At 32.9% G+C, this 13558-nt stretch overlaps 1 protein-coding gene across 4 annotated transcripts in view; it reads right to left on the minus strand.

Annotated features, from left to right (window-relative positions):
* Window positions 1-4920: 4920 nt before the first annotated feature.
* The window catches only part of LOC132736125 (sodium-coupled monocarboxylate transporter 1-like), a 55219-nt gene continuing 46581 nt past the window's right edge, over window positions 4921-13558 (minus strand). For 3 of the 4 annotated variants that reach the window (XM_060723205.1, XM_060723204.1, XM_060723203.1), the window contains exons 12-16: window positions 12685-12932; window positions 12282-12385; window positions 10860-10978; window positions 9886-9903; window positions 4921-5738 (exon numbers count right to left, since the gene is read on the minus strand). In XM_060723205.1, the coding sequence (XP_060579188.1) occupies window positions 5463-5738; window positions 9886-9903; window positions 10860-10978; window positions 12282-12385; window positions 12685-12932 (765 nt within the window). In that variant the 3' untranslated portion in view covers window positions 4921-5462. The remainder of the gene's footprint in view (window positions 5739-9885; window positions 9904-10859; window positions 10979-12281; window positions 12386-12684; window positions 12933-13558) is intronic. The other variant, XM_060723206.1, reaches the window with a different exon arrangement.

Genomic DNA, 13558 nt, shown 5'->3' on the forward strand with positions numbered 1-13558 from the left:
AGGCAAAAAAAGCACGAGTAAATGGCATAATTCATGTTCTTTCATAAGTTACTGTATACACAATCTTATGAATGATAGAGCTCACATTCCATCACGAAGAAATTTGGGAAGAATTTAACATTTCTGAATGTGATATTATTACAATTTTGAAAGTTGACAGATTTTGTGTTTTTTCCTGTTGACTCTTCATTTAAATGATTAAATGACATTACACCGTACACAGCGCTTTTAAATATGAAGTCAAGAAGCCAAAACTGCCTTTACCGAAAAAATACTTTTAGACAGAAATCATGGGGCGATGGCTGCTTCTCAAGAGTAGCTTTGGAAGAAGAAACGGGCAGGTTATAACTTTTCATTTAACGTTTTTCCTTTAATGCTTAAACAACCTAGGGTTCAGGATATTGATTGGTTGTCCGGCTGAAGTTTGAAAATATTTTAATTTACATATAGATTGGTGTTTTTGATGTATGCTTTATATACATCCTGCATTGTCTTTTTTACCTCATTCATGAACTAAAAAATATTTCAAACGTCCCTCTGAAGCCTTAAAGCATAGCATTGCCTTAGCGTTGCAAACGCAGTCCAGTCACCGTTCGGAAACTCCACCCCCTGCCCACCAGTGGAATCCCCTCATCCCAAACCGAAAAGGAATGTACCTCCACAGTGTCTGCTATTAAGAGTGAGCCGGGCATAATGCACAAGGCACAGTGCCTAAAAATATTAGCACAAAAGCGGTCGTAAAATGTAGATACATATATAGATTTAAATAGATTGGTAAACATTATTGCTTGTTAGTCCCCTACCGGTTTAACCGGAGGGGACTTTAGGTTTACCCTCCGTCCATCTGTCTGTCTGTCAGTCCGTCAGTCCGTCCGTCCACAAATCTGGATCCCGCGATAACGCAAAAAGTACTGAAAATATTTTTATGAAACTTGATATATGGATAGATGGCAGTATAGAGATTATGCACGTCTTTTTTTCTTCCTATGTTGAAAATTCTGGTTGCTATGGCAACAAATAGTCTGAAAATATGGCAAATTTAACACATAAACTGGATCCAGTGATAACTCAAAAAGTACTGAAAATATTTTTATGAAACTTCAAATATAGGTAGATGGCAGTCTGGAGATTATGCACATCTTTTTCTTTTCTTCCTATGTTGAAAATTCTGGTTGCTATGGCAACAAATAGTCTGAAAATATGGCAAATTTAACACATAAACTGGATCCAGTGAAAACCCAAAAAGTACTGAAAATATTTTTTTGAAACTTGAAATATGGGTAGATGACAGTCTGGAGATTATGCACATCTTTTTCTTTTCTTCCTGTGTTGAAAAATCTGGTTGCTATGGCAACAAATAGCCTGAATTTCAAGATTTCTTATTCAAATTTTTCAGCTTTTTCGCTGTAAGATCTTAATTTCTTATGGTGTTTACTTTAAACTTTAGATATAAGTTTCTGTTCCTCAACCACATCATATATGACAAGGTTTACAACTCTAGCACATAAATTATCAGTATTACCTCCCTTGAACTTAGAATTTTTAGGAAAAAAATGTTGTCTTTTTTAAATAACTTCTTTATTTTCTAATGTATCTACTTCAAACTTCATATATATGTTTCTTATTATCACTTAACATTTTTGAGAAGGTTAAATACTCTAGCAAGACTATTTCCAGAATTATGTCCCCCTTGAACTTAGATTTTTTTCGAGAAATTGGTATTTTTCACTCCAACTTCTTCATTTCTTATAGGATTTACTTTAAAATCCCACATTGTAATAATATGACAAGGTTGTATAAACATACTTTCCTTACTAGGCAGGGAAACTTGACACATTACTGTGATATAGACAAACTTAGAACTCAAAAGATTTAAGTTCATTCATGTCATTCATTCACTGGTAAAATTGAATGGCCAATGGCCCATCAGAATGTTGCTGGGGTTCTTACCGGTAGGGGACTTATGGATTGCTTGCAATACTATGATAATTGCTTGTTTTTTCTTATTTACAAATACAGTAAATATTCTTGTGAAATGATGAAATGACGAAATAAATTGGTCAAATGACTATTGCTATCTGTTCATTTTTAAGAAGGGAATTACACTATGAACTTTACTATATACATATAAATTGTCGCACGACAGGTCATAAGTAAACGTTCGATGGTCTCAAGATTGCCTGGGATTACTTACGACTACCCGTGACATAACATGCGATCACCTACAACTTGTCGTACGACCATTCACACGATTTACTAAAGACTACTTAAGATTATCAGTGACTAGTGGCAATTTGTAAAAGACTGTCGTAAGATTGTCGCACTTCCGGACGACCCTCGTCTGCGAACAGCCTTAAGACCTAAAAGATCACTAGCGCCTGTTTGATCGCAAGGAGGTTTTTGTGCAGGCTCAAAAAACCTCTCTACGACTGAAATTGGTCGTGGGACCTATATAAGATAACCTGCGACTGTCAAAGATCACCGATGACCGTCGTAAGACGTTTTAAAGATTGTCCGCGGACCAGAGGTCACTGGTGATCGTGAACTTTTGGTCTTCACTGGTCGTAAGCTCTAATGTGACTGGGGCTTTAGTCAACGTTCTACTAAATCTTCTCTTTCCAAGTGCTCAAGAACTTTTTGAACTACTTCAAAAAAAAAAAATCACGTGGTTGATTATAGTGTTAGTTCAAACGTTCTACTAAATGTTCTCATTCCAATCGTGCTCAGATAACTTTTGAACTACTTCAAAAAAAAATTCACGTGTTTATGGATAGTTGTATAGTCAAACTTAGCTTCGTGCCTACCAGATTACTTTATACATATTTTTTACACCCTGTGCTGAATGATATGCATGATAACTGTGAAATTGTTTCTAAAAATGACAGTATTTATATTAACATTATAATATACATATATATGCTACATAACAATAAATTAATAAGTAAACACCCTGTAAATCAAATTGTACTAAGGTATATAGAATTGTAATAACATTTTGTATATATATATTTTTTTTTCTACTTACATTTTAAACAACTGCATGCATGTTCTACATCTAAATGTATAGATATTAAGATGGTGTAAATTGTGTCCTATATAGGACTCATCGTGTAGTCGGGGTGCTCCTGGTACGGCCTGGAGCGCGTCTTGTCTAGGAGCGTTTAGCCCCCGTGTTGTTTTCTGGTTGAGTTCACCTCCATAAAAGAGACTACCAGTTCCAGTCGATCATAATATCATTTGTCTAAAAAATGGTTGTCTATATTTTAAATGTAATTGGCACTTGTGGCTTAAAATGTGTTATTTTCTTACCATCTTTGTGACTTAAAAAGAGTTATTTTCTTAGGTTTACAAGGTGTTATTTTCTTATAATCTTTGTGGCTTAAAAAACTATAATCTTTGTGGCTTAAAAAGTGTTATTTTCTTATCATCTTTGTGGCTTAAAAGTGTTATTTCCTTACCATCTTTGTGGCTTAAAGATGTTATTTTCTAACCATCTGTGTTACAAAGATTTATTTCAGATTTATGTTTCTTTCATTACAACCAGGACATTTTTGTTGATATATTTCCTATGTTTTACTTTTATTGACATGCACGGTATTCGGTGTGAAACAAATTGAATGTTTAAGTTTTTCTTGATATTGTTTAAGAAGAAGAAAAAGAAGAAGAAGAAGAAAGTCTATTTATCTCGTAAACTAAAAAGAAAATACATTTAATTCATTGAGTTTCCATAGTTTTGTCTTTCTTTACTGTGTTTTAATTATTATAATTTTGAATTAGTCAAACTAGACATCTCTTGTCAAATACTGAAATGATTGTTTTACATGTACAAAATAATAAACATGTATATAAATATATAATTATATACTTTCCTGTGAATACTGTGAAAAATTCCCATATACGAACTGAACATTAACATGTTTAAACTAAACGAAAGGTTCCAAAAAGTATATCAAATTTCATACCTATAAAATAACAATACATGTATATACACCAAAACAACACTATTTTCATTGTCACTTTATTTTCTTATATTTATGTACAAAACAAATAAACACTATCAAAAAATATAAAACTAAAACACATATAAGATTTACAAGTTGTGCTATCCTCGCGCCGCGCCCCCCCCCATATTGTAAAATAATGCCTTCAACATCTGAATGACCCATATAAAACCTTTCAATGTTTATAACCGTGATAGTCCGTAAAATGAAAAAAATGTTTCATACGCATTCCAAATACATTATATAGTTAAATATAAAAATACAAACGTTTTTTGTGCAAATATAAACTTTTTCAAAGTTACTTTATACCCAGATGTATACATATTTGCAGACCCTCAATCTATAGTGCTCTACGAACAACAAGTAAAATGCAACTCGAATGCGCTCAACTGTAAGATGTTGCATTCAAGAGGACTGTACAAAATAATTTTATAGACCTGTCTCGAAGCACGTACAATATATTAAAATTATCTCAAGAAATCCCATAACCGCAAAGTTAAGGATTACAAATGGATATCCGGACGAAATTCCATATTATGCCAAATTATCACGGAATAGACAAACTGTACAGAACTAAAAGGACAATTATACGAAAATGTAAAATGAAATGAATCAGTTAAACACTATATACACGTGATATGTGTTCATTGGGACACATGTTTGGAATTCATATCAAAAATCATAATACGGAACACGTTTTTATATGAGCCGCGTCACGACAAAACCAATATAATGCATTAGCGACCAGCATGGATCCAGACCAGCCTGCGCATCCGCGCAGTCTGATCAGGATCCATGCTGTTCGCTTACCAACTCTATTACAAGTAGAGAAACTGATAGCGAACAGCAAGATGCGCAGGGTGGTCTGGATCCATGCTGATCGCAAACGCACTATGTTGGTTTTGTCATGACGCGGCTCATATAATTTTCTTGGATTACATGTTGACGAGAAAGGCAAAACTGAGACAAAGTCAACACTGGAATGATGAAATGACTAAAAGTTTGATATACAACATTTCCTTTAGCACAAGATTGAAAATTTAAACTCAGTTAATGTAGTGGTAAACTTTGGTGGGAGAAATTGTTATTTATGTAGTCCTATAAGATACAGTCCCGGGAATGAGGTGCAGACAGTTCAGCTAATAGGCTATCCCTCCCTATCATGCCAAGAGGTCGTTTCATTAAGACGTGTGATTTTTAAATAAACATAAAAACATAAACATGTATTGTGATAATTTTCTACCCCCCCCCCCCACACACACACACAAAGGGACATTTTGCGGCAAAGTTTTTGTAAAAAGATGTATGGTTACAAATGAAAATGAACGTCCATTTCATCAAATAGTACCTCAATTCGTCTTGAAAACATCCACTGTGCAATGTGCATATAATTCAGTACAATGTACATAAAACAACAATCACTTATCAAAATACATATTTTTCTCGCGATCAAAAAGCCTATTATAGTCGAGTTGATTCATTATCACCAGTTGCAGTGTCCGCGACATAAGCACTGTTTTGTTTGGAATATGGGTGATCTATTTCATTTTCAATAGTCTCGTCTGCTTTAACAATGTCACCATTCACTTGTACATCTCCATTACCAAGGTTACCATTACTTGCTTTCTTCTTGTTGTCGTCTGCTCTTGTGTCTAGCTCGATGTCGAAGTACTTGTTCACATCCCCTTCTTCAAGCTCGTCTGCTGTATGACGTATATCCCTTTCATCAACTACCATCTGCAACAAAAATATTCATAATTTGATGCAGTAGTAACTAAAACAAATAAAATGTCATAAACTTCTTCTTTATACTAACGACAGATGTGCAAGAAGACGTACGGTTAATACAACCAGTTTGTTTTTCCTTGCGTTTTTTTTCTTGAAATAAAATTATAACAATAGAAAAGGTCCGGTTGTAAACAGACAATAGCACGGTTTATTAGTATCCTTTAGATATTTCAAAGTCGTCAATTAACGTGCAGTAGCTGTAAACAACGTACATGTCAAGATAATCTAATGAGGATTTTTTTAGATTAAGGTATGTAAGGCAAACATCTTGTTTTCCTCATCAATTAAGACATATATCTTGTTTTTCTCATCAATTAAGGCATACATCTTGTTTCCCTCAGCAATTAAGACATACATCTTGTTTTCCCCATCAATTAAGACATATATCTTGTTTTCCTCATCAATTAAAACATATATATTGATTTCCTCATCTATTAAGACATATATCTTGTTTTCCTCATCACAAGTAAGTATGAGTATATCAAACACTTTACTACACATTTTTTCCCAAGAAATATTAGTTTACAATTTATCACGGGAGCGGATAAGTTGAACTATTGAACACCTTTAACCAATCACAGAAAGGAATAAGTATAGTATATAATACATGTATAGAAGATACACCTTTACAAACTTCACTGTCCACCAGGTTAAAGATAATTATGATGATAATAGTTCTGATGATGATGGTTATGATCAAAATAATAATAATGATGATAATGAATATAATGATGATAATAGTTGACGTTAACCTTATTGAAGAACTAATTACAACAACAGTTTATAATTAAAACATAGGTTTGTGGGTAACAGTAAAAATATCATCCCGAGGAAAATACTGTTAGTATTTTTACTGGGGATGATAATTTTGCTGTTACAAACATTGTTTGTTATTACCCCTCACTTTTTTCGTAATGTTATTTCCCATAGGCCTCTGGGAGTTATTCTTACTGTTAATGCAAGTGTACCACGTGACTAAGAAATTTATACTGTTACAGGGGTAACAGTACTTTTTAACAGTATAAAATCTGGTCACGTGGTCTATTTTCTAAATAAAATAAAATAAAATGGCCGTCAATTTTCTCTCGATTCATTATTATTTTCGAAGTTAACCACAATATGGCATCACTAGCGTTAATATGACCACCCATTAAATTTAGTTGCTTGCACCCTGGAGTGCTTTTCGCGTATAAAATGTCTTTTTGTTGAATAGTCCAAAAGTAAACATCCGTTTTCACCGGAAGTAATTGCAACGTGAATGTGTCTAACTGGAACATTCAGACGAGTAAAGGATCATTTAACAATTTTAATTAGTGAAACATTACAAATATGCTGGACATACATAGGATATCATCGTTATTTTGAAAACACATAGGTGAAAAAAACTTACGACGAATATTCTGGATACAGAAGGATCAGATTCCACTGATCATAACCGTATAATGGGTTTGTATTTTGTTTTCTAAATAAAACACAGCTTATTGTATGTTTATGACTGGTAGATATCATCACTTGCTTTTACAAAAAGAATAAAAAAAAATCTCAAGTACACTTAAAACTTAAAAGGTAAGGACAGTTTGGTTATTGTTACTCTTGGTTTATGTTTGTTACAGTTAGATTATTAGTTGACAATTTTATATGATCACAGTATTTGTTCGGGGTAATAATATAAAAATACTGTTACCCTCGGCTACACCTCGGGTAACAGTATTTCCTCGGGATGATATTTTTACTGTTACCCACAAACCCATGTGTTATTTATATACTGTTATTCACAAACCTATGTGTTATTAACTTTATTACCCTTAAAGCAGGACGCCTCCAGATTCATGTTTATTTTCATAAAAAATTATAAATGTATTTGAAAGTAAAATATTGTGCAGTGAACAAAAATAGTAATTGCATATTGCAATCGGCACTTACAATCCAAGAAAATAACCAAAATGTGGTCAACATATGCAAAAACAGCCCTTACTGCGTTAGTAACGCAGTTGAAATATGGTGATAAAATAGCAGCTTTAACAAATACATGTACTTAATGGGACACTGTTTCTATAGGTTTTTATTTTTCAGATTTTTACTGTGAAAAGGTACTGTTACCTATGTAACAGTACAAATTTTTTAAACACATGGTACGTAAGAGGAACTACCATTGACTCATGGGAAACTTACATTACAAAAATAGTGAGGGGTAATTATAACAAATATATCTGTAATTAGATACTATCTCTCTATACCCACAGATCCATTATCTTTTAGACAAAAACAAAATATACAAAAGATATAACCAGTTTCAATATCTGAATAAAGTATAAAATTGTTTTCATCAACAAAAAATAACAGAATAACTGACGGTTTAAATTTCTCAATTACTTTCCGTACATTATTGTGCTAATTAATTTAGTTTTCTTTTATCAATTACATTTGGATTAATCCTCAAAGTGATGAAGACATCTTTAAAGAAAACCCATAGACATGGCAAGACAGTGAAATTAATTTAACAAATATAAAATAATCCAATGAATCAATTTAGAAAATTGAACTCAATATAAGAAGAGCTTTAACACAAACAACCGTTTTAGTCAAACAAGAGGGCCATGATGGCCCTGAAGTCGCTCACCTGTATATAGGACCCCGGAGCGGGGCCAGTTTAAACCCCAGGGCTTTTATTTGAACAAACTTGGTAGACACCCATTAGAAGAGGTTTCATGCTAAACATCTAAGGTCTAGCTGGTCAAGTTTTTTCTTTACACATATAGTTAAAAACAATGACACACCTGGGGCAGGGCCAGTTTTGACCCAAGGGCTTTTATTTGAACAATCTTTGTAGACACTTACTAGAAAATGTTTCATGCTTAATATCTAAACTCTAGCTATTCGGGTTTTTTCAAAGAAGATTTTTAAGTTTTTGCTATACACATATAAGGAAAATCAATGTCCCCCGGGGCGGGGCCAATTTTGACCCCAGGGCTTTTATTTGAACAAACTTTGTAGACACTCACTAGAAGATGCTTCGTGCTTAATATCTAAACTCTAGCTATTTGAGTTTTTTCAAAGAAGATTTTTTAAGTTTTTGTTATACACATAAAAGGAAAATGAATGACCCCCGGGGCGGGGCCAATTTTGACCCCAGGGCTCTTATTTGAACAAACTTGGTAGACATCCATTAGAAGATGTTTCATGCCAAATATCTAAGCTCTAGCTCTTTGGGTTAAAGAGTTCTGCATGGAATTAAATTCTTTGAACAATTTTCAAAGGTGACCACCAAAGGAAAATTCCTTTGAAGTTTGGCTGAAATTGGCTTAGTGGTTTATGAGGAGATGTCATTTAAAGTAAAAGTTTACGGATGACGGACGGACGGACGGACGGACGCCGGACGAAAAGTGATCACAAAAGCTCACCCTGTCACTTTGTGACAGGTGAGCTAAAAAGCATGTCCTGTAAAGTGCCTTGTATTTTTCGCTGATTTTAAGTACACAATATAGAATCAAGCAATTTAATAAATTAAGAGAGTAAAATTGAAGTTTTCTGTTCAGTCTTTCTTTAATTGTAAGGCATAAAATGTGTACGAAAAAATATAGAGTGAAGAAAGTTGTGGTTATTCATTCAGTTGAAAATGCGAAGAAGAATTTGCCAATCTGTGTGTAAATAAGCAAAAGAATATATTGCAATTATCATACTAAATATAATTAAACGAATGAAACCGGTTTTGGTAAATGTACTCTAAGTTTCTACATAGAAGACAACAAGAACATTGGTGTCCCCCGGCGTCGCTTTCACAATGTTAAAACATTACATTGCATTAAGGAAAATCTATTTTTATCATTCGTGACCGTGAGTTTGACCCAACCAACCTGTAACCGCACCCATAGGTAGAGGTAGAGATACTAGCAGACCAAAGATATCAATTATTGAATGAAACTGTCATGTGGAGCGGTAAGATAAACAGAAACGAGAAAGGGTGCCTAATAGGAAATGTTGTGCTTCATTGAAACATTTCATTACAATTATGGAAGAATTAACAAATAAAGCAACGTTATGAGTGAGGTATATAAGTCAGCCACAAACAGACTGATGACAAGTTAATCATACTTACCCCACTGGGTTTCGCATACTAATATAAATTAACATTTTTGTTGCTATTTTCCAAACATTTACATGCGCAAAATAACAATTAAATTCATAAAGTGTATAAGAATATGTTCTTCAATAAATAAATAACAATAAATGGTATCTAAATGAAGACTTAGGCTTGCTTTTTGGCAAGTTTAATAAATATGATTTTATACTAAAACAACTTTAATAACAAAGAACTTATATACTTTTTACAAACATGCTCATTTTTCTTCCTTGAACATTTACGATATTTGTATTATGTATGTGCTAACTTCATACCGGTTATTTGTATTCTATAAAATGCGTTGTTAATGCCCAGATACAAGCGTAGTGACCCCGATGATCCAGACTACAGTTCACAGTTCACAAAAGTTTATTGTTAAAATCATTTGTCCTAACATATCTCAGACTTAATAAAGAACCGGGTAAAATAAAGTCATTTCAAACTTTATATCAACACTCGTGTATATGCTACACAGTAAAGCCCTTGTCCCTAACCAGCGACATTGTGAGTGCAAAACCGCAGAGGACAACACTTAATTGTGAGGGTAATTTCGCGGCGGACCACACTTTAGAAGTCCTCAGTTTCCATCAAACGATCTGCTTCTGTTCTAGAATATATTAGCTAATTTAAACTATTTACAGTCTATCGTGTGGCGGAACGAACAGACAAATATCTGACCTAATGGGCATAATTATCTTTGCCAGTTTTGTTGTTGTTAATATTAGTACTGTTAATATTTCCTATCTATACCTTTTTCTACCCAACACATGAACACCTACAAACAAGGCGCAAACCATTTACCATGGTTATACCGTTTACCACTCAGATCCGCACAATAATGGTAAAACTTTATAGTAAAATCACAAATATTTAAGTGATAATTAGAAAAATGAAAAAAAACTTGAATACGATCAGCCGTTCAAAGTAAACTTAAATATTGAATTACTTACTGTATCGTATCTCACTCCAAATCTCAAAGGTTTCAAGATTTTCTCAGGTAAAAATGGGAACATAATGTCGAATAATGGTATCATTAATTTAGGATCTGCATCGCAGCCTTTATTAGCACCTGAAATAGAGGAAAATATAATGTAGATATATGTTTTATTACAGATCTTAAAGGCCCATTCTGCCTCAGAAATGTTTTTATTTTTATTTCTCAAAAGCCTTTTTTATGTCCAGAAAAAAATTAACCCACTGGCCAATTATCTGCACCATCTTTTGCTTATGTTGCGTTTTAGCAATTCATAATGTTAATGTTATACTGATTTGGTATTATGTATGGAAGTCAAAATACTACTTTGTTTACATTTTGTTATTTTTATGACAAATAATTTTATGTTAAGGACTTCTTTCTTCAGGTAACATGCTCTAAAACCATTATTTAAACATGATAAAACTCATGTCTGTCATTTCTAAAGAAATAAAAACTTTTTTGTTTCTGAAGCATAGTGTGCCTTTAAACATAACACATCACCATACTATTGCAAGAATGTTCTGATAAATATTTTAGCTTAGGCAGTACTTAGATAGTAATGTTCGTAGCTTATTATGTTTGGGTTTTAAAATGACAAAGAAATATACATCCATGAGTATGATTATTGGGGTAACTTAAATTGCAAAGCGTTAACGTATGATATCTTTATGCCAAGCGTTATGCCGCGGGTCAAGCAAATAAATCATGTGCTCCCGATTCAATGGGTGTCAATCGTTTAAGGTAAAGGTCGTTTCTTTATAAAAGAAGATCAAACGTAATCACCAGTAAATTAAATAGTGATACAAGCATGACATGTCCAAATGCTGATTCTGTCAGTGCTATATGTACATGAATGTTAACAAAAAACAAAAGAAAAGAAAAGATTTTACCTTTTATGAATGGGAAAGTAAATAAATTATAAAAGATACATAGAAATCTACTTTTAATAAAATCGATGCAATTAGTCTTTAGGTGATTCATAAAAAATGATTTTCATAAACAAAATTAGAACATCATAGTGGTTGGCGTACCACAAAGTCATTTGACTTTAATTTGATAGAAGAATGATTAATGCATACGAAATTATGTAAAAGTTTGTCAAATCTATTTAACAACTGCTGAGATCATATCAGGATGGATATACGTGGTATAATAATCATTGACATCTTTAATTTGCAACATTAACTTTTCACGCATCATCATTTACATTTATTGGGTTTGAGTGTTAATTTGTGTTTCTAATGAAATTAGATAAATTGAATATAATATCATCTCTCTCAACTGCAACGCGTTTGAAAATTCCAGCATGTTCCTGTCAATATTGATCTACATAAGACACCATATATATAAATGCACAGCAATAAGATTTGTTGAGCGTATTTGACACCATACTTACCCGTTATAAAACTAACAATTAGTCCAATTCCTACCACAACAAGAACGGCAGTTGCGCTATACCATAGATACGACAGCGAATACAGTGGAAAGAAAGGACCGCCACTGAAATGAAGATGTTATTAAAAGATAATTATTGCCAGCAAACATAATGTGTATTTACATTTTCATCTTTTGGAAAAATATGACTCTCTTTAATTATTGCGTACAATAAAATAAATGATAAATAAAAAAGATTTGGTGTTTATGACCAACCTCTTTTTCCAGTATGTCATCTAATGCTTTCATAAATCTTTTTACATTCCAAATATATAATATATAATCTAATACATATATTCTTTCCAAACATAATAGCTTTCGCTTTTGGAACTTTGAAATATTTCCAAATATCTAAAATCGCTTACTCGTGTTCAGCAGCAGTGGTCACAGCTTCTGTGACGTTTGAAGTTGTCGCAACTGTTGACGTCACAGTTGACATCATCGCTGACACTGTACCGTTGATCGTCGTAGAAGCTGTCGTTGTTAGGTTCCAGTTACATCCGATAACAGAAACAGGTGATTTTGGGATTGTCTTGGATACCTGAGTTACATACGCTCCAATACCGATCCAAAACATAAATATGAGACCAATAATAAGCCCTGCATATGCCCCCTGAAAAAGATAAGTCTATATAAATAATTCTGAAATGTAGTCGGCAAAGAAAAGTGATATAATTTTGATCTATGTAGATAATTCAACATAATAATGTGATATATACGTACATGTATTTGTCTACCTTTCGGTTTATGAATTGGCAGATTTTGTCTCGCTTTGGATCTTCTTTCCGGTCAAGAAAATACAACACTAAATAACTTAAAAAGTATAATATTTGATATATTTGCACTTAGCTATGCCATATTAATAACTATCAAATAAAAGGTATCAAAATACATATACATGTTCAACTGTATCATAAATATTAATATTATGGAGACTTATACTTTAGCAGGCGATTTTTTCTGCACGTTTTCGGAATGTGTTATTGAGCATTATTAAGCATGGGCGGAAACAATTGACAAAACAGTTTCAGATAAGACATTACATAATGAGATAAATCGTTTGGTACAATATGGCTAAACATTCAATTCAAACTTTTCAGAGATATGTTTCATTTAAGAGGGATAAAATGATTCAAGTTTTGGTTTGGCTACTAACTAAGTACAAATCGTATGTGATTGAGCAATGAAGAAGTACCATTCAATTTCCATATAACAGAATGACAGTACAAACGGTAAAAG

Source organism: Ruditapes philippinarum, unplaced genomic scaffold (genome assembly GCF_026571515.1).
Source record: "Ruditapes philippinarum isolate M1 unplaced genomic scaffold, ASM2657151v2 ctg4085_1_1_1_1, whole genome shotgun sequence".
NCBI classification, from domain to species: Eukaryota; Metazoa; Mollusca; class Bivalvia; order Venerida; family Veneridae; genus Ruditapes; species Ruditapes philippinarum.